At 36.6% G+C, this 22367-nt stretch overlaps 1 protein-coding gene across 2 annotated transcripts in view; it reads left to right on the top strand.

Annotated features, from left to right (window-relative positions):
• The window catches only part of LOC123540335 (zinc finger protein 490-like), a 126430-nt gene that overhangs the window by 96930 nt on the left and 7133 nt on the right, over positions 1–22367 (top strand). The window contains exons 5-6 of one of the 2 annotated variants that reach the window (XM_045325277.2): positions 17953–18170; positions 19297–19362. The exons of the other annotated variant lie outside the window; for it this stretch is intronic. Of the exons in view, the coding sequence (XP_045181212.2) occupies positions 17953–18170; positions 19297–19362 (284 nt within the window). The remainder of the gene's footprint in view (positions 1–17952; positions 18171–19296; positions 19363–22367) is intronic. 2 annotated transcript variants of the gene reach the window in all.

The following is a 22367-nucleotide window of genomic DNA, read 5'->3' as shown; positions in this document are numbered from 1 at the left end:
ACCCTACCCTTAGGTATACTATAAGAACCATGGTCATGAATGGGAAAATATACTAACCCATTTCAATCGCACATTTCATACCTAAAACGCACAGTTCGGTAAATGTGTACTATGGATATCGAACAAGTGGTAATTTATCTTCCATCATGCACCAGTCACATTTCTTCAATATTTCTTATCTTAGAGAAATAAAGCATAGTTTATAGTTTTTTCAACGTTACAGAAAAAACTTGGTTGAACTTCCTTATTGATGTTACAGAAAAAACTTGGTTCCGGTCTAGATTACAAAACTATTCTGATTGGTTGATGTGAAAATGTATGTCAGTCATCGTTAAACTACACGTGTACGCTTACACCTGTATATGCAGCATAAATGTGCAATATGAATTAAATAAACAGTACAGATATATACCAATGTATGACTTCAAATTCAAAATCATTAGATGAATTTCATTCATCATTTCGAGTTTTATTGTAAAACTGTGAATATTTTGCATTCTGTTTTTGCTATACACCCGAAAGGACGTATTATGTTATACCCCCGGTGTCCGTCTGTCCGTCCGTTAGCAATTTCGTGTCCGCTCTGTAACTCTTGAACCCCTTGAAGGATTTCAAAGAAACTTGACACAAATGTTCACCACACCAAGACGAAGTGCGGAGCGCATGTTTTGGATGCCTCACTTCAAGGTCAAGGTCACACTTAAGGGTCAAAGGTCATATCAGCTTGTTTCTTGTCCGCTCTGTAACTCTTGAACTGCTTGAAGGATTTCAAAGAAACTTGGCACAAATGTTCAACACACCAAGACGACGTGCAGAGCACATGTTTTGGATGACTTGCTTCAAGGTCAAGGTCACACTTAGGGGTCAAAGGTCATATATGACTGCTTTGTGTATATTGCTCTGCATTGCAGTGCTCTTGTTTTTATTCGGCAGATCCCTTTTTTGTTCACTTACAATACATTTTTTTTGAATTGCTTCCCTTTTATGTTACTATAAATAGCTTATTTTGAAACTTTTATTATTATTTGCCGTAGTGAAAAACCGAGACCACTTTTCTGTGGTACAATATGGATGGTACTTCCAATTTTTAGGTGTACTTTGACATACATTGTACCTGTACCTGGTAAGGATTTTTTTCTGGACTTAGAATTTTTTTTTGAATTTCTTCCCTTTGTTGTTCCTGTCCTTTTGGCTTCAACAGTCAAGTTCTTTAAATTTTGCTCCCATCATCTGATGTAGCCCTTCGGGCATATATTGCCCCACTTGGCAGAGCTCTTGCTTGTTTACATTTCTACTGTGACCTCTAGACTGGATGTTCATTAGGGAAGTTCAGGCAAGTTTTTCTGTAACGTTGACGAAAGCAATATGTGGAGTATCTCTGCAATATGAAATATTGAGACAATGTGACTGGTGTACGGTGGAAGATAAATTCCCACCTGTTCAATATGCTTGGTACCCATTCACCGAACTGTGCATTTCACATTGAAATGGGTTAGTACATTTCTGCATTCATGACCATGGTTCTTATAGTATACCTAGGGGTAGGGTATAACATGTACAGAGGCATTTTTTCTGGTCTGTTGCCAGTGGTCTAGGTAATGTTTAAAACTGGGTCATATTGGATAGACAACAAGGTCACTTAATTAAAGGTCAAATCAGTAAAAAAGGCCTGTTAACAGTTAAAATCTTCAGAAGCTTGTCATTTTCTACCTGATTTACATGAAAATTTGATAAAGGCTTAATTTTGATAAGTCATCTTTGGCCATGATCTAGTCACTTTGTCAAGACTGATCAGTATCAAATACAGTGTAAGCTCCACGGTTGAGTCATGAAAATATAATGCAATTGTTTTGTTCTTTTTTTATGGGAAATTGATGCCACTGATGTTGATTGTTATGAGTAATATAGGTTTTGTAGATGACATAAATTCATCTTAGGTAAGTTTAAAAAGTAGTTACAAAAACAGGAAGTGGTGGAAGGATACCAATGTTATTAAGCTGGAACCAGTAAAAAAAGTTGTTATGGTTTGAACAGTGAGTTTTCAGCTGGTCACAGATTTCTTTTATAAAAGTTAATACCCTATTTTCTTTTGATTTTCTTGTTGCAGAATCCTTTTAAGCAACCAAAATCCGATATTCTAGAAAATGGATTTGCAGAGTTGTTATTAAAGTGTGGTTCCAGGGCCTGCATTTAGTGGTGTTCAACCTGAAATAAAAGAAAAGCCATGTTGACACTCCATTTTTCTGAATAAAAGTTAAGCCAAGTTCATAACCAGTTCGTCTTGGGGCAGACTGCTATGTCAAATCACTGAAAACCAGAGGCCATAATTTTCTATGTGATGTACATGAAACTTTGGCTGGATGGTTATATTTACCTGATTTAAGCCAGTTTTGAAACTGTATCATCTTGGTTCCATACCTCATGTTTTTATTTCGATGTAAATGAGATGTGGAACCAAATTTGTAGTCCTGTTTGGCGCCATATAACCTATACTGTGTTGGTGCGCCCAATCTGACTAAAGTACATCTCCTATTACGCTACGCATAGGATCTGAAAACGACCTATTCATTGCCTCATTCTGACGGCCCTTTCACTAGCCAATCAGAGCCTAGCTTACAAAATCTTGCAAATCTACCTGTAGCATTGACTTTTGATATTTACAATTCTTATGTCGTAATGTATCAGATAGCCGGTTAGCTCAGTCGGTAGGCCACTTGCTTTGTAAGCGAGGGGTCCCGGGTTCGAGTCCTAGAATAACGGCATATTTTTCTTACTCTTTGACAATCGAACAAGTCGTCTGATTGGATAACATAAAAATAGCAATAATGGAAATCCAAAATATACAGAAGACGTATGTGAATGGGTCGTTCTCAGATCTTCGTTTAGAAGATCAAGTACTTTAGTCAGATTGTTGGTGCGCCGTAAACCCAAATAAATAAATAGTATCATCTTGGGTCAAAATCTAGGACACTAGATCATGTAGGAAGTACTGTTTGACCTACCAACTCTGTAACTGGATTTTTTCTTGAAATGTGGCTTTAAATTGCAGGATAAAGGTTACATATCAAAATCAGTTTGAAAATTAAATATTAAAAATAAAAAGGAATTTTTAAGAATTTAAAAACTTCCTAACATATCCCAGAGTTCTTTTAAAAAAAGTTTCAATATGTATGGTGGGAGAATCAAGAGAAACTACTGCAACAGTAGAAACCTTAATTTCAAACCGATTTACTTTAGTAAGTCTGATCAGATGATAGTCTGTATGTTCAATCAATGTCAGCATGTGGGATCAAAAATTAGGTCATTAGGTCAAATAATGGAATCACCAACACTCTTTTTACTATGATTATAATTCATGTTATTTGATCAGTAAAAGAGACAGACCACTTGTGAGATTGGCTAGTTTCTGCAAGTGTTTTTATAAAGTTTAAACATATTTGAGATGTGAAATTCAGGAGAGCAGTCTAGTGTCATCATGGCCCTCTAGCTAAACTTCTGCATTTTCTAAGGAAATTAACATGTTTCTCATTGATTTTATATATGTTGTCCTATAGGCTGGTAGCCTGTGTAAATATTGTAGTCTCCAAGTAGTTGCTTAAGTGTCAGCGGAAGTGTAAAGTAACACAGTTAAACTGATGCAATTAAATTTTGTTTAATAAGTCAGGAAATCAAATTGTAAAAAGCTGGAATTTTTGCTGTATTAATAATCATTATGTATTCATATGTTATACATTTATGTTGATTAATTATGTGTTTGTGCAGGTTTGGGAATATTGCTGTATTTTTTGTATATTAAATTTTCTGTAGGAAAGAATGTTGTTTTTTTGTTAACTAGCTCACTAGAGCACAAAGTGCTCGGTGTGAGCTATTGTGATCGCTTACCGTCCGGTGTCTTTCTATTCGGCATCCGTCCACACTTTATTCAAACAACATCTCCTCTGAAACCATTTGGTGAAAGTTGAAGAAACTTGGCCTGGATGTTCCTTGGGTGGTCCTCTTTCAAAGTTGTTCAAATGGTTCTGCTTGGTTGCACATAGGGGCGAGAGCTAAAAATAGAAAAATCTTCTAAGGACATTAGTCTCCTCTTGAATTGTTGGTCTGAGTTCAAAATAATTTCACACAAATAGTCCTTATGTAACGCTCTGTCAAGATTGTTCAAATTATTATAATTCATCAAAATACATGGCCGCCAGGGGGCATAGTCACTTTTCCATATATATATTATTATTATGTATACAGTGGAAACTTTAAAAAATCTTCTTGTATGAAACTGCTGGGCTGATTTTAAAATAATTTCACACAAATGGTTCTAGTGTCACCCTCTGCCAAGATTGTTCAAATTATTCTGATTCCTAAAAAAACATGGCCGCCAGAGGGCATGGTCTATCTTCCCTGTATGTATATAGTGGAAAATTTGAAAATCTTCTTGTATGAAACTGTTGGTCTGATTTTGAAATAAATTCACACAAATAGTCCTTGTGTAATCCTCTACCAATGTTGTTCAGATTATTTCGATTTGTCAAAAAACATGGTGCCAGAGGGCGTGGTCTTTTTTCCTTATATGTATATATAGTGGAAACCTTAAAAATCTTCTTGTATGAAACTGCTGGCCTGATTTTGAAATAATGTCATGCAGATGGTCCTTGTATGACCCTCTACCAAGATTGTTTAAATTATTTTGATTTGTCTAAAAAAAAATGGCTGCCAGGGGGTGTGGCCATTTTTTCCTGATATGTATAAATTGGAAACTTATGAAATATTATTGTCAGAAGACAGCAGGTCCAATTTTACAATAATTTTACACAAATGTTTCTTGGATGACCCTTTACAAAGATTGTACAAACTATTCTGTTTCATCAAAAAGAATTGCCACTAGGAGTTGTGGTCATATTACCCCTTATTTATGAAGTGGAAACTTTAAAATATCTTCATGTTGATATATTGTCATATCACATCATTCCCCTGATGTTGTACCCCATCTCTAGACCCCTCCCCCCTCCCTCCCCACACTCTCACCTCAACACACAGAGTACCTGCCTGTATTTATTTAGTAGAAACTTTTAACTGTTCAAGCAAGCAACTAAACTCAGGTGAGCAATATAGGGCCATCATGGCCCTCTTGTATTGTTTAAGAGTTGTTCAATCAAGAAATGAAAAGATAAAAGTTTAGTCTGTGACAATTTCATATAAGACATTTTTTTCTGATATCATGCATCCTCCACCTCTGATTATTGTGGAGAAGTTGCAGAGAACAGTTAAGTACTGGTACAGAATCCAGGAACACTGGTCGGCCAGGAACACTGGTCAGGTTAACTGCCTGCCATATAAGTAGAACCCGTCTAAATTGGACATCCTTTGAACCAAGCTGTTTGTTCGGTTTAGAGGGGTTTAGCATTGCTATTCTAGCAAGACAGAGGTCTAGATATTTTCACTTATGTGTCCAGACATTTAATTATCATAGATATGAGAGAATTGTGTGTCATTAATAAATTTGGTTGTCAAAGTATTCTATGATAAGAATTCAAATGACTTTAACAGTAGTGGAAATTGAACTTAACCCTTAGCCTGCTGGCGGTGAGTGATTCTGCCTTTGCGACCAGTGCAGACCAAGATCAGCCTGCACATCCGTGCAGTCTGTTCATGGTCTGCACTGTTCGCCATTCAGTCAGTATCTTTTAAGTAAGTACCCCTTTTAACAGTTAATGGTACTGTCCAAATTGAAAGATGGACAAGTTCATTATAGAAGTTTAGCAGGGTAAGGGTTAAAGACTTATTGCAAAGAAACACTTACTCACACACTGCATAAAGCAGTCAATTTGCTTGTCAGTATAAAGAAAACAATGAAAGAAAAACAATTCAAACAAATGAAAAGAAAAATCAAAGAACTTCCTGATTATTTCAGCATTTGATTATTTATCGATAAAAAATGCAAAATAGACAAATCTATAAAACACATGACATATTTGTATATTATCTCAATTACATTAATTTAGCAAATTGAATTGTTTTTCATGGGTTTCAGTTGTCAAATTTTAAATTCCAAAGTTATATTCAAAGCATTGCCGTGTATAGTAGCTATGTGGAACAATCACTGACGTGCCACTCTCTCCTCTAATTGGCGACTTGCAATCTAGCAAGTTTTTGTGTCCAATTTTTAAGAACCAAAAATATTATGACAGGTTTGCAGGGGTATTTTGATATACCCAGTCGAGATAATAGTTTTATAGCATTATTTTTTGCAAAAGTCATCCAGTATCTGGAATATAGGGGTATCCAGTTTTCAGGGATCTGTATATAAGAAAATATTTGAGACCAGACCAGACGTCCGGTTTGGAGAGGCCACGTTTTAGGGGGACCAGTTTGGAGAGGTTCCACTGTACATAACTGAAATGTTGTTGAATAAAAGGCCCCAAATCCAAAACAAACAACTTTTGGTGTAACATACACTAAGTTAATGAATGTGGTAGTCTCACATTCTGAATCACTTGCATCTTAATATTGACTCCTTAACATTTAGCCTGCTGGAGGCATGTAATTCTACCTTTGCGACCAGTGCAGACCAAGATCAACCAGCACATCCATGCAGGCTGATTATGGTCTGCACTGTTCGCTATTCAGTCAGTAAATTTTCAGTGAACACCCCTTTGAATAGCGACTGGTACTGCCCAAACTGAATGATGGACAAGTTCATTTTAGAAAATGGTTAAAGTTAGTTTAGTTAGTCTTTATATTGTTAGTACATTTTGTTTTCTCAGAGGTCTATGATTTTTTTACCAACAATATTCTTCTCTTTCAGCTAAAGTTTCATCAGGACTGAGCTGCCCATTCTGTTCGAAGACATTTCCTGGTAAATCTGCTATGGATAGACATGTGAGAATTCACACTGGAGAGAAACCTTTCAAATGTGAGATTTGTGGGAAAGGATTTAATGTGAAGGGAAACATGAAGTCACATATGGTTGTACATATGAATATTAATTAACTGGATTAGTGAGTATTTGGATGGAAGAGCTTTTTTTTCTGTACACACTATACATGTTTTACAGTTGTGTCAGAGTTCAGATCATATATCCTTTTGCTCATGTTAGCAGATGGGTTGGTCCATCAGTATATTATTTTAATTTCCAGTCAGTAAGTGGTAAAATCTTGGTTTGATGGCAGTCAAACCACAAAACGCCTGTGGTCAGTAGATGAAGTCTATTACTAGGTGAAAGGGCAGTGTCATGTGACCTTGATACTAAAAAATAGTTTTCGATGAATAACTGAAGAAAACTTCTTCCTATAACCGTCAGAATTCTTAGTATCAGTTTGTGTGGTCAGAAGATGTGGTCCATTGTTCTTAGGGTCATGTGACTGTGAGACTGAAAAATCTGTCTGATCGAAAAGAAGTAGATTAGGCGACTCAAGTCTATGACTGACAAACAGAACAGTAGCAGCCAGAAGATGTCCTATATCGATAGAGCAAGTAATAAGAAATCGAGACAATAGTCAAAATTTCTGATCTATAACTGGAAAATGTGCTGGCTATAATCAAAACTGAAAATTTAGTCAGTCAATGCTTCCTATTGATTCTGCCATCATTAGGTCTTTTCCTGCTGAGAGGCTGCCATGAGAGGTTTATATGACATCTGCAAACATCTCTTAGGAAGTTATGGCCCTTTGAAATTTTACAAAATGCAACAAGCTTGTTTTGGTAAATTGTATTACTATGAAGTGAACTTATTTTCAGGGTATATGTAAGCCATTACCCTCAAGAGTTATGGCCTTTAAAATAAAATGCAATATTTTGCTGTAACAGTTTTCGAAGACATACCTGTAGCCTAAATAAATGAAAATGTATTGCTATTATGTGAAGTTAGGTATATTGATAAACATACTACTTTATACACCATAAATGTAAACATGCTCCCTGTTGATAGACACAACCCCATTCATATTTACAAAAAAGTCTTCATCATTTCATGTACAAAATGCTTATACAATTATGATATGGAATTTCAAGGTTTTTGATGTACTTAAAATATCAATGAGACAAAGTGCCAAGACTCACTCCTAGAAAATTATTGACTAATATCCTCTAAAATGATGACTTGTTGTAACATTTTATATACTTCTAATATTGCAACAGTTACTACTGTATAGAATTTAATTTAACTTAATATGCAAAAAACATTACTTTCTTTTATATACTTATTACTTTGTCCCCCAATTGTTTTTTTCTGTGTAATAGATCTGAAGCTGGAAAGTGAATGAAGCTTGATATAAGACATGTTTCAGATATATTTAAAACCACAGCTTAATTATCAGCATTAATTACATAATTAATCCACTTTCATTGTCGTTTTTTCCAATATGGATTCTCTTTAGAAGATTTTTATGTGGAGTTTCTTTCCTTAGGTCTATGCTTTTTTATTTTCAGTTTTGGAAAACAGAACATTGAGATCCATCTGGAATTCAGTAAAGTTTCCCTATTTTATAAAAGAAATTGTGATCAAAATATTGTTAGATTATGTTCTTTATGAGATGTTTTGACATCACATGAAAAATAAACTTTAATTTGATACTGTTTCAACAACATTGTTTTGAGGTAGAATTCACACTTACTTGAAATACAATAGAGGTGCATGGGTACTAGTTACACTAGGTTAAAGGTTCCAGCTACATATACCAGTTGCACAAGAATTGAGGTTCCAGCTACATCTGATTCTGAGAAACCAATTACTCTAGGTTTGGGATTATGTTACATCAGGATCTAAGATACCTATTACACTTAAAGGTTTCAGGTTCCTGCTTCATCTGTTTCTGATATACATGTCACAACAGGTTTCAGTTCCCAGTTACATCTAGCCCTGAGTTGCAAGTTAAATCAGGTTTCAGGTTCCTACAAAATCTGGTTCTGAGATATCAGTTAAACCAGCAACGTCTGATACTGAGATACCAGTTGAAACCAGGTTTTAGGTCCTAGCAACGTCTGATACTGAGATATCAGTTGAAACCAGGTTTCAGGCCCCAGCAACGTCTGATACTGAGATACCAGTTGAAACTAGGTTTCAGGCCCCAGCAATGCCTGACACTGAGATACCAGCTGAAACCAGGTTTTAGGTCCCAGCAATGTCTGGTACTGAGATACCAGTTGAAACCAGGTTTTAGGTCCCAGCAACGTCTGATACTGAGATACCAGTTGAAACCAGGTTTTAGGCCCCAGCAACGTCTGATACTGAGATACCAGGTGAAACCAGGTTTCACGCCCCAGCAACGTCTGATACCGAGATACCTGTTGAAACCAGGTTTCAGGTCTCAACAATGTCTGATACTGAGATACCAGTTGAAACCAGGTTTTAGGCCCTAGCAACGTCTGATACTGAGATACCAGGTGAAACCAGGTTTTAGGCCCCAGCAACGTCTGATACTGAGATACCAGGTGAAACCAGGTTTCAGGCCCAAGCAACGTCTGATACTGAGATACCTGTTGAAATCAGGTTTCAGGTCTCAGCAACGTCTGATACTGAGATACCGGTTGAAACCAGGTTTCAGGCCCCAGCAACGTCTGATACTGAGATACCAGGTGAAACCAGGTTTCAGGCCCCAGCAACGTCTGATACTGAGATACCAGTTGAAACCAGGTTTCAGGCCCCAGCAAAGTCTGATACTGAGATACCAGGTGAAACCAGGTTTCAGGCCCCAGCAACGTCTGATACTGAGATACCAGTTGAAACCAGGTTTCAGGCCCCAGCAACGTCTGATCCTGAGATACCAGTTGAAACCAGGTTTCAGGTCACAGCAACGTCTGACGCTGAGATACCAGTTGAAACCAGGTTTCAGGCCCCAGCAACGTCTGATACTGAGATACCAGTTGAAACCAGGCTTCAGGCCCGAGCAACGTCTGACACTGAGATACCAGTTGAAACTAGGCTTCAGGCCCCAGCAACGTCTGACACTGAGATACCAGTTGAAACCAGGTTTCAGGCCCCAGCAACGTCTGATCCTGAGATACTAGTTAAACTAGGTTTCAGGTCCCAGCAACGTCTGATACTGAGATACTAGTTAAACTAGGTTTCAGACACCAGTACTTAATCTAATATTGACTACTTTTAGTTCTAAGATACCAGTTAAACCAGGTTTCAGGTTCCTACTACATCTACTTCTGAAATACCAATTAAACCAAGTTTCAGGTTCCTTCTAAATCTAATACTGATATACCAGTTAAAACTGGCTTAATGTCCCAGCAACATCTGATTCTAAGATACCAGTTGAACCAGGTTCTGAGATACTAGTCAAACCAGGTTTCAGGCTCCTACTACATCTAGTTCTAAATACCAGTTAAACCGGCTTCAGGTTCCTACTACATCTAGTTGTTAGATACCAGTTAAACCAGGTTTCAGGTTCCTTCTAAATCTAGTACTGATACACCAGTTAAAACTGGCTTCATGTCCCAGCAACATCTGATTCTAAGATACCAGTTGAACCAGGTTCTGAGATACTAGTCAAACCAGGTTTCAGGCTCCTACTACATCTAGTTCTAAATACTAGTTAAACGGGCTTCAGGTTCCTACTACATCTAGTTCTAAATACCAGTTAAACCGGCTTCAGGTTCCTACTACATCTAGTTCTAAATACCAGTTAAACTAGCTTCAGGCTCCTACTACATCTAGTTCTAAATACCAGTTAAACCGGCTTCATTTTCCTACTACATCTAGTTCTAAATACCAGTTAAACGGGCTTCAGGTTCCTACTACATCTAGTTCTAAATACCAGTTAAACCGGCTTCATTTTCCTACTACATCTAGTTCTAAATACCAGTTAAACCAGGTTATAGGTTCCTTCTAAATCTAGTACTGATATACTAGTTAAAACTGGCTTTATGTGCCAGCAACATCTGAATCTAAGATACCAGTTGAACCAGGTTTCAGGTTCCTACTAAATCTAGTACTGAGATACTAGTCAAACCAGGTTTCAGGCTCCTACTAAATCTAGTACTGAGATACAGGTTAAACCAGGTTTCAGGTACCTTTATATCAGGTTACACACAGTTTGAGGTTCCAGTTATATACAGTGAAACACCGCTCGCTCGAGCATCGATGACTCGAGCACCCGGGCTCGCTCGAGCAATTCATGTGGTCCCGGCCAATTTCCTTCTATTTTCTATGTGATATTACCATGGCTGGGTCGAGCATCGATAACTCGATCGCTCGAGCATGACACCTGGTCCCTGTGTATTAATTTACTCTTTGTTGCTTCTGGATAACTCGAGCAGAGATGTCAAAATTTTTCACACCTTCGGCGGTTAATTAAACATTTTCACACACCGTGAGAATTGCGTAGTCTATTCCCAGACTATCTTAAATGTTTGTTTGTCGGTATATTTGATCTTATGATGAGATTAATTATTGATAAAAGCTTAAAGAAAAGTTTTATTGATCAAATATCGATCAATTACTGATTACTTAAAGGATCTTTTCTGCGGGACCGAGAAGATAGTTATGAGATCTTAGTATTTTAATCAGCAGTTGTTTGCATGCAAATGAAGGAAATAATATCATAAAATTGAGACGATAATTATGATATGCACTTGTTGATGAATGAAAATAAAAAAACAAATCTTAGTTGTTTCTTCACATGTGCCATTTACAAATTACATACTGAAACGTCTATCAATAGATAACGTTTGTAATACGTTTTTATTTTTTTGAAAATGTCACAAGTATGTTATTATTACGCATCACCGTTTACTCTGCAAACGGTCCCCGATGACAATTGGTAAAACAGACTTTAGTTTTCTTCGTATGTTGGTCAATGTTTGGGTCGCTCGAAACCATGGATAACTCGAGCATTTTGCTCATCCCCTTGCGACCTCGAGCGAGCGGTGTTTTACTGTAACATTACTCTAATATAACATGGCTAGTTACTTCAGCATGTGTTTTTAAGGTAACATTAGTCTTTGTAGTAACCATGGTTAAAAAGCCTCTGCTGAAGAGAAGATGAAGAAAAAAAATGAGAAAATATAATGATGATGTGTAAGGGATTGTATTTGATTATAATGCATGCTTATTTCTTAAAGCAGCTTGTCTACAGATATGTGCCAGAATGTGAAAATAAACAATTGTAAAGCTGTATGACCCATGACAAAGGGGTAAAGAGTTTCTCTATACATTTTCAAGAACAGTTCTTTTTTTAATCTCACACCACGAGTGGTGGGGGGTTATAGGAATGGTCTATGTCCATCCTTCTGTCCGTAACATTTTGTGTCCGCTCTGTATCTCCTAAACCCCTTGGAGGATTTTCATGAAACTTTGGTCAGATGATCACTTCATCAAGATGATGTGCAGAACCCATTAGTCAGCCATGTTAGCTCAAGGTCAGAGGTTGAGCCTTCAATTTTGTGTCCGCTCTGTACCTCCTAAACCCCTTGGAGGATTTTCATGAAGCTTGGGTCAGATGATCACTTCATCAACTTGATGTGCAGAACTCATGAGTCAGCCATGTCGGCTCAAGGTCACAACTCAGGGTCAAATGTTTGAGCCTTCCATTTTGTGTCCGCTCTGCATCTCCTAAATCCCTCAAAGGAAATTCATGAAACTTTGGTCAATTGATTACCTCATCAAGACAATGTACAGAACTCATGAGTCAGCTTAAGGTCAAGGTCACAACTCAGTGTCAAATGTTTGAGCCTTCCATTTTGTGTCTGCTCTGTATGTCCTTAACCCTTTGAAGGATTTTCATGAAACTTGGGTGAATTAATCACCTCATCAAGGCAATGTGAAGAACTCAGGAGTCAGCCATGTTGGCTCAAGGTCAAGGTCACAACTTAAGGTCAAAGATTTGAGCCTTCAATTTTATGTCTGCTCTGTATCTCCTAAACCCCTTGAAGGATTTCAATATGACTTGGCTGTAATACTCCCCTTTTCAAGACAATGTGCAGAATTCAAAATTCATCCCTGCCAGCTTAAGGTCAAGATCACAACTTAAATGTTTAATGGTTACACCCATTTCACTATCCATAACAGTGGCGGGGGATATAGCTTTCTTTCAGACTGCTTTGTTCTTTTTAAAATGCTGCCTGAAAAGTAGTTATTTACACTTGAAAACAAGAATATTCAGAATTAAAAGAGACATTTCCATGTTTTAAGGTGATTTTAGGAATCAATTGGCTGAAAATTTTGAATAATTATGTTAAAGCCATCTTATACATTTGTAAATATGTAAGTGTGCATTTAAAATTTAGAGCAACTATATTTTATGACTTCTTGTAAATATGTGTATGTTTAAAATTTTGAGTAATGTTAAATTCATTTTGGAAATATATGTGTGTTGAAAATTTGAAAAAAAATACTTCATGTACATTTGAGTTGAAAATTTTGATAAATTAATTTATGTTGTAAACTTCTTATAAATATGTACATTTGTGTTGAAATTTTTGAGTAATTATGTTGAAGGTTTCTTGTAATTATTTGCGTAATAAAGTTAGATTGAAATGTATAACTGTTTTGTTCTATTGTGTTTCTTTTTAGCTCACCTGAACCATAGGTTCAGAGTTAGATATAAGTAAAGGTGCATCTTCTCCTCTTAAGCTGCTAATTAGAATTACACCAAACTTGGTCTGCAGCATCCTGGAATGGTCCCCTTTTTCAGTTTTTCTCAAATGGGGATGCTTGGCCTCTTTAAGGGATCACTACAGCTAAAAATAAAAATATCTTTAAAGACTTCTTCTCATGAACTGCATGATGAATCTTTATCGAAACTTGCTTTGTAGCATTCTGGCAAGGTCCCATCTCAAAATCTTTCAAATGGGGGCTCTTGGCCCATTTTAGGGGTTGCTAGAGTCAAAAAATAGGAGAAAAAAAGACTTTAAACAATTTCTACTCTGAACAGCTTGATGGATCCTCAACAAATTTGGTCAATTGTATCATTGTAAGGTCATCTCACAATTTTGTTCAAATGGGGGAACTTGGCTTCTTTCAGGGGCAATTAATGCTGAAAGTAGAAAAAAAACCTTTAAACAACTTTTAATGAACTGATTGATGGATTTCCATCAAACTTAGTATATACATGTAGAATCATTTTAAAGTCCTCCCTCAAAATTGTTCAAATAGTGGCAATTCACTTTTATCATGTTCTTGTATGCTAAACACAGATATTATCATTCAAGACATATATTCAAGGTCAGGTAAGCGACTTAGGGTCACTATGGCACTCTTGTTTGGTGATATAATCAAGAAAAGGCAATTAAGAACTTTGAACAGTGTCAGTCAGATATGTGTAACAAAATAGAAATGAGCCGTGCCATGAGAAAACCAACATAGTGGGTTTGCGACCAGCATGGATCCAGACCAGCCTGCGCATCTGCGCAGTCTGGTCAGGATCCATGCTGTTTGCTTTCAAAGCCTATTGGAATTAGAGAAACTGTTAGCGAACAGCATGAATCCTGACCAGACTTTGCGGATGCGCAGGCTGGTCTGGATCCATGCTGGTTGCAAAGCCACTATGTTGGTTTTCTCATGGCGTGGCTCAAAACTTTCTTAAACAAGCAATATCACTTTGTACCTGATTGAATCTTTGAGGATATAATCAAGAAAAGAAAATCTAGGACTATAAATCATTTCTATATAAATTATATAATATTATATTGTTCAAATGGACAAAAGTTCAACTGTTTGTTTGTTTGGTGTGGTTGCCATTTTGCATTATGTATTTTAAATTTATTTTACAAGTAAGTCTGGATTAGTGCTCCAGGATGCTGAACCAGTTCAGATTTGCCTCTGCAAGTAACTGACAACTTCCTCTCAGTTGGAATGGAGGACAGTAATTACCAAACCGTAATAGAGAAAATCTTGGTTATGATTCACAATCTAGTGTTCATACTGAGCCAACAAGCAGTGTAGAGAAGCGGTTTATGTTCTGTATATATAGGAACATTGATCATTAAGTTTCAAGAGCTACAGTGTGGAAATACATTTAATGACTTAATGTAATAATATGACTTATAAAGCAATGCATATCCATAGAAATATAGAATCTTTGATTTGATTTTGGGTTACTTTACAATGCCCCTTAGCCCTTACCCTGCTTAGTTCCTATAATGAACTTGTCCATCTTTCAATTTGGACAGTACCATTAACTGTTAAAAGGGGTGCTTACAAAAAAGATACTGACTGAATAGCAATGTGCAGGCTGATCCTGATCTACACTGGTCACAAAAGCAGAATCAGTTGTGTCCAGCATGATAAGGGTTAGAGCTACTCAGCATAATAATGATGTTTTGTTAAAATACTGAAGAAAAATGTTTTTCAATAAGGTGCCAGAAACAGATTGGTTTTGGGCTCCACTGAAATCAAGGTCAGTGCCTAGTTTTTCCATTTCCATTTAATTAATATTGAAAGAAAAGACCTATTTTAGTGAAAATTATTATTATTATTATGCCAAATTTATGAGGCACCTTCATAATAAACAAGTTCAAAGACACTTTACATAATAGCAAAGACTCACAAATGTTAAAGCAAAGACAGACAAAGGGCAAGAAATTCATACTCTACTAGTACAGACACAGAGTGATCTGACCAGAGGGACAGAGTGAGATAAAGCCCCCAGAACAGATAGAGAGAAATCCTTTTTCGCTCACCAGAGCACAAAGTGCAATTGTGACCAGCCATTATCTGGGGTCTGTCATCCATCGTGTGTCAACATTTGCCTTGTGAACACTCTAGAGGCAACAGTAATTGTTGTGACCAAATATTTATGAAAATTGGTCAGAATGTTAGTTTTGATGAAACTTTGTCATGTGGGGTCAAAAACCTAGGTCAGTAGTCCACATCAAAGAAAAAGCTTGTTAACACTCTACACTCTACACTCTGCCACAATTGTGATTCAGTCTTTATGAAACTTAGCCAGAATGTTTGTCCTGATGATCTCTAAGTCAAGTTTGAATCTTGGTCATGTGGGGTCAAAAACTAGGTAACCTGTTCAAATCAAAGGAGAAGCTTGTGAACACTCTAGAGACCACAGTTGTGACCCAATCTTCATGAAACTTTTTTCAAAATGTTTGTATTAATGATCTCTAGGTCAAAGTCCAAACTGTGTCATTTGGGGTCAAAACTAGGTCATTAGGCCAGATCAAAGGAACATCTTGTTAACACTCTAAGAGACCACAATTTAAGTTTGAAACTCATGAGAAGTGGTCAGAATGTTTGTCCTGATGACCTCTAGGTCAAGTTTGAAACTGGGTCAAAAACTATGTCACCTGTCCAAACCAAAAGAAAGCTTGTGAACACTCGAGAGGCCACAGTGTTGTTGTTCATTTATTATGAAACTTGGACAGAATGTTTGCCTTGATGATCTCTAGGTCAAGTTTGAATTGGGGTCATATGGGGTCAAAAACTATGTCACCCTCAAAAGAAAAGCTTGTGAACACTCTAGAGACCACAATTTAAATTTGAAACTCATGAGAATTGGTCAGAATGTTTGTCTCAATGACCGCTAGGTCAAGTTCGTATCTGGGTCATGTGTGGTCAAAAACTAGGTCACTTATTCAAATCAAAGGAAAAGCTTGTGAACACTCTAGAGGCCCCAGTTGTGACCCTATCTTTATGAAACTTTGTCAGAATGTTTGTCTTGATGATCTCTAGGTCAAGTTTGAAACTGGCTCATGTGGGTTCAAAAACTTGGGTCAGTAGGCCAGATGAACTCTGGTGAGCAATATAGGGTCATAATGGCCCTCTTGTTTTAGATACCGGCCTATCTGGCTAACTTAGCCTAGCTCTTTCCGAATAGACAGTCTGGTCCTTTAACATGCCTGGTTATAGCACTTATACAGGCAAAGCCGACTTTCCTTGGTAGAACCAGTACAGGCCCCTTAGTTAGGTGGGATACACTCAAGAGCATCTCAGAAATTTCCAGTGCTTGGACCTCGGACCTCTGGATTGACAGTCAAGCGTGATACCACTTGACCACCAGCCCACCTTCCAGAAAACCAAAAGGTCCACATGACTGAAAGAAATGTATGAACATTATTTTAATTCTGTATGGTCAGGGTCAAGGCCTTTGTATGGTTTCATTTCTGCATTTTAAACTCAACAGAATTGCAGTTTTTTTTTTCGATTAGAGTTTAAGAAATATTGGCATCTGAAGTCCTGTTGTAATTACATGGCAATTGAAAATATGTTTGCAATAATACTTTGTATGTAGTTACTCTTACAAGGATCTAGAAAGATTGGCATTTTAAGGATCTTATCTGCCTGCTTTTTTAGTCCAGGTTTATCCAAACACAAAAGACAATGGGGAATGAGAAAGTGGCACTAGCAAATTTCTTATAAGGAAAATACCTGTATGACACGACACAGGAAGACCTCTAACATATTTTTTCTTGCCTACCATTGCAAAACTAAATGAACATGAAAAAATTGTACATGTAGGTTATGATGTCACAATGTGTTCATGTGGCTCGTCTCTTCCCTCGGGAAATGATAAGGTGTCCTTTCTAGGCAAGAATTTGGCATCGTCTGTGTTACTTCAGATAACATTTTCATTTCCATTAAGTATAGGATAAATCCTGTGTAACTGAATTTGACAGAATACAGTGTCTGTGAGTGAAGTAAAGTAAGACACAGTTATGCTCAGCCACAGTCTTTGTTAACTAGAAATGACAATATTTTTACTTATCCACATGTATAATGAATATTGATTAGATAACTGCATGCTGTTAAAGAACTGAAATACTGATGAAACATTTTATATGTTTCTTAAAGACCTAAGTCTTTGTGACAAAGTAATTTAAGGTTATTTATGACTATTTGGGAACAATCAAATTATTAATCCAACCCTATAAGAGGAGTAAAAATTGCAACAGTTACTACTGCCTTGGCCCATTGGCCTGGAGCTAATACCTAGGTTTAGTTGTTAACAAAAAACCAATGCATGACCATCTGAAACAAACAATACTCTTGACTCTTTCCATTTCCAGACCAAGAATGGAGTTTCAGTAATCATAGCACACCATATAGCATGACAAGTGATATGATGAGGTCTGCTCAGAACTATGAGCCAGTCAACAGGTCCAGCAGTATGGCCCAGCAGTATGGTCAGTTTGGCAGACAATGTCACAGCTGTTGTGACATAGTGGTATCACTGCAGCAGCGTGTGCTTTCCCTTGAAAGGGCTGAGGAGATGAGAACAAAAAAGGTATGGTAACCATCAGTGGATTTAAGTAATGTCATGTTAAAGAAAAGAATGGAAAATTTTTGATTTTTGAAATAATTTCCAATAAGTGGCCTTAAAAACTGTTGCGATTGTTTTTATGCCCCCCTTCGGAGAAGGAGGGGTATATTGTTTTGTCCTAGGATCATGAAAGTTGATAGGGAGGTTGGTCATGACCAGCAGATGACCCCTATTGATTTTAAGATCAGTAGGTCAAAGGTCAAGGTCATAGTGACCAGGAACAGTTAAACGGTTTCCAGATGATAACTCAAGATTGCTTTGGCCTTGGATCATGAAAGCTAATAGGGAGGTTGGTTATGACCAGCAGATGACCCTTAGTGACTTTATGGTCAGTAGATCAAAGGTCACCTTTGTGTACAGTGACCATATAACTTCTGTTCTTTGTGCAATTACTGAATGCATCAAGGGGGCTTTTTGTGTTCTACAACCTCTTGTTATACATCACATTAAGAGAAATCCCAAAGTCTTGTATAATAGGAGGATGCCCAGATTTTAAAAGAGATTCCTGTAGACACCCTGTTAAATAAGTTAGTGTCAAACCCTGCGTGTGCTTGTTTTATGATATTTGCCTATGAATAAATAGAATCTCACATTTCAACTTGATTTCAAGACATTATTTGGAATTTTTTGTCACTTTATTTTTATTTTGTATTTTATTTATTTATATATAGTTTATTTCTAGAAAAGATAGTAATGTTGCCTTTTTAATCTTAGGTTGCCATTAACCCTTTTCATGCTGGATATGACTGATTCTGCCTTTGCAACCAGTGTAGATCTTGATCAGCTGGCACATCTGTGCAGTCTGATCAAGATCTGCACTGTTTGCCATTTAGTCAGTATCTTTTTGATAAGCATCCCTTTTAACAGTCAATGGTACCACCAAATTGGAAGATGGACACGTTCATTATAGAAATTTTAGCAAGGTATTGGGGTTAATTCATAAAATGATTTTCATTTCCATATTGTAGTATCCAGGCTAAATTATTATACATTTTTCAAGATAAACGGTCTTATACCATTACTTCCAGTTTATCAAACATGCAATACTTCCTTAAAGATAGGTAAAATGAGATTCTTTTTTTTTATATAGAAAAACAGCAAAGAAGCAAAATGTGTCACTTGTGTGCTGCAGACTGGATCAGATCAGCTGGTAAAAGTAAGTTACTACATTATTTAAAGGTGGTCAATCACATTTAAACAACATTTAATGACATTTTTTACTTTTTAGCTCACATGTCACAAAGTGACAGTGTGAGCTTTTGTGATCGTGCAGCGTCCGTCGTCCGTCGTCCGTTCGTGCGCCCGTCCGTGCGTCCGTGCGTAAACTTTTGCTTGTGACCTCTCTAGAGGTCACATTTTTCATGGGATCTTTATGAAAGTTGGTCAGAATGTTCATCTTGATGATATCTAGGTCAAGTTCGAAACTGGGTCACGTGCGGTCAAAAACTAGGTTAGTAGGTCTAAAAATAGAAAAACCTTGAGACCTCTCTAGAGGCCATATTTTTCACATGATCTTCATGAAAATTGGTCAGAATGTTCATCTTGATGATATCTAGGTCAAGTTCGAAACTGGGTCACGTGCCTTCAAAAACTAGGTCATTAGGTCAAATAATAGAAAAACCTTGTGACCTCTCTAGAGGCCATAATTTTCATGGGATCTGTATGAAAGTTGGTCTGAATATTCATCTTGATGATATCTAGGTCAAGTTCGAAACTGGGTCAGCTGCGGGCAAAAACTAGGTCATTAGGTCTAAAAATAGAAAAACCTTGTGACCTCTGTAGAGGTCATACTTTTGAATGGATCTTCATGAAAATTGGTCAGAATGTTCACCTTGATGATATCTAGGTCAAGTTTGAAATGGGTCACGTGCCATCAATAACTAGGTCAGTAGGTCAAATAATAAAAAACCTTGTGACCTCTCTAGAAGCCATATTTTTCATGGGATCTTTATGAAAGTTGGTCAGAATGTTCATCTTGATGATATCTAGGTCAAGTTTGAAACTGGGTCACGTGCGGTCAAAAACTAGGTCAGTAGGTCAAATAATAGAAAAACCTTGTGACCTCTCTAGAGGCCATACTTTTGAATGGATCTTCATGAAAATTAATCAGAATGTTCATCTTGATGATGTCTAGGTCAGGTTCGAAACTGGGTCATGTGCCATCAATAACTAGGTCAGTAGGTCAAATAATGAAAAAACATTGTGACCTCTCTAGAGGCCATATTTTTCATGGGAACTGTATGAAAGTTGGTCTGAATGTTCATCTTGATGATATCTAGATCAATTTCGAAACTGGGTCAGCTGCGGTCAAAAACTAGGTCATTAGGTCTAAAAATAGAAAAAGCTTGTGACCTCTCTAGAGGCCATACTTTTGAGTGGATCTTCATGAAAAATTGGTCAGAATGTTCATCTTGATGATATCTAGGTCAAGTTTGAAACTGGTCACGTGCCATCAATAACTAGGTCAGTAGGTCAAATAATGAAAAAACCTTGTGACCTCTCTAGAGGCCATATTTTTCATGGGATCTGTATGAAAGTTGGTCTGAATGTTCATCTTGATGATATCTAGGTCAGATTCGAAACTGGGTCACATGAGCTCAAAAACTAGGTCACTATGTCAAATAATAGAAAAAAAACGACGTCATACTCAGTTCAAAACTGGGTCATGTTGGGACAGGTGAGCGATTCAGGACCATCATGGTCCTCTTGTTGTATATTCTGGTAGAGAATTATTTAAGGAACAAAAAGACCGATTACATAGAGTTAGATTCCTATTTGAAATGTATATTTTATTATTTTTATAAAATTTTGTAATTACTCCCCTTTAATATGAAAGTATATAAAAAGCTGGGCATTTCTTTTTATTTCGATACAATGTCTAGTTTTACATTTGCATTTGATAGACATATCAACTATTGAACAATCTGAACCAAAATGCAAGTTTTAAAGCTGTGTGTAGCTTCTGAATTCATTTATTCCAATCTATCTTGGTTGCGCAACCAAGATAGGCAAAGGGAGATAATAATAATTTTTCAAACTTGCGTTTCTAATGAATTCCATCTAAAAACATAATTTTTAATGCAAATATTTTACAAATATATTACAATATGTCTAATATTTATACATTTCCTTAGGCAAAGTATGTTTATCAAATTTATACTTATGATAAAATAACTCTATCTTGGTTGGGCAACCAGGATAGGAAAATGAAATTTTAAAAATACCTCCAGTGAAAACCTAATTTGTATTAAGTGTTAAGTGAACATAAATGAGTGTAAATGATCAGATGCTAAAGTTTTGAACAAATCCGTTACATGGCCAAAATCTGATTATCCACCTTTAAGTTACTTAAATCAAGAATGAAGTTTAATTTCAACATAATATTACATAAGCCATTGCAGCTGTACATGTAAGACTTTCAAAATAAGAAATATTGTAAGTAAAGTTCAAACCACGTAATTGCTGGTTGAATTTACAAAATTTACAAAACAATTTGAATGAAGTGTTTCTCTAGGAGACTGTTCTCCAAGGTTCATATTATTTCTCGATTTATCAAACATACCGGTAAATGCAGACAAAGCTTAAAATAGAAAATTTTCAAACAAAATAGGTCAAGCTACTTTTGAAAATCAGGTTAGGGATCTAAGGTCATTTTATGGCCCTTAATTTTTAGCTCATCTGATTTTTTGAAAAAAAAAAAAATGATGAGTCATGATTGTCATCACTAAAAGTCTTGATCTGCGTCGGCGTCGAAGTTGCCTGGTTAAGTTTGATGTTTAGGTCAGCTTTTCTCTTAAACTATCAAAGCTATTGCTTTAAAGCTTGCAACACTTGTTCACCATCATTAGCTGACTCTGTACAGCAAGAAACATAATTCCATCCTGCTTTTTGCAAGAATTATGGCCCCTTTTGGACTTAGAAAATATCAGATTTCTTGGTTAAGTTTTATGTTTAGGTCAACTTTTCTTCTAAACTATTAAAGCTATTGCTTTGAAACTTGCAACACTTGTTCACCATCAAAAGCTGACTCTGTTCAGCAAGAAACATAATTCCATCCTGCTTTTTGCAAGAATTACGGCCCCTTTTGGACTTTAGATTTTTAGCTCACCTGAGCACAAAGTGCTCAAGGTGAGCTTTTGTGATTGCCCTGTGTCCGTCGTC

Source organism: Mercenaria mercenaria, chromosome 16 (genome assembly GCF_021730395.1).
Source record: "Mercenaria mercenaria strain notata chromosome 16, MADL_Memer_1, whole genome shotgun sequence".
Taxonomy (NCBI): domain Eukaryota; kingdom Metazoa; phylum Mollusca; class Bivalvia; order Venerida; family Veneridae; genus Mercenaria; species Mercenaria mercenaria.
The sequence above is the reverse complement of the archived record's forward strand: the minus strand, read 5'-3'. Positions and strand labels throughout refer to the sequence as shown.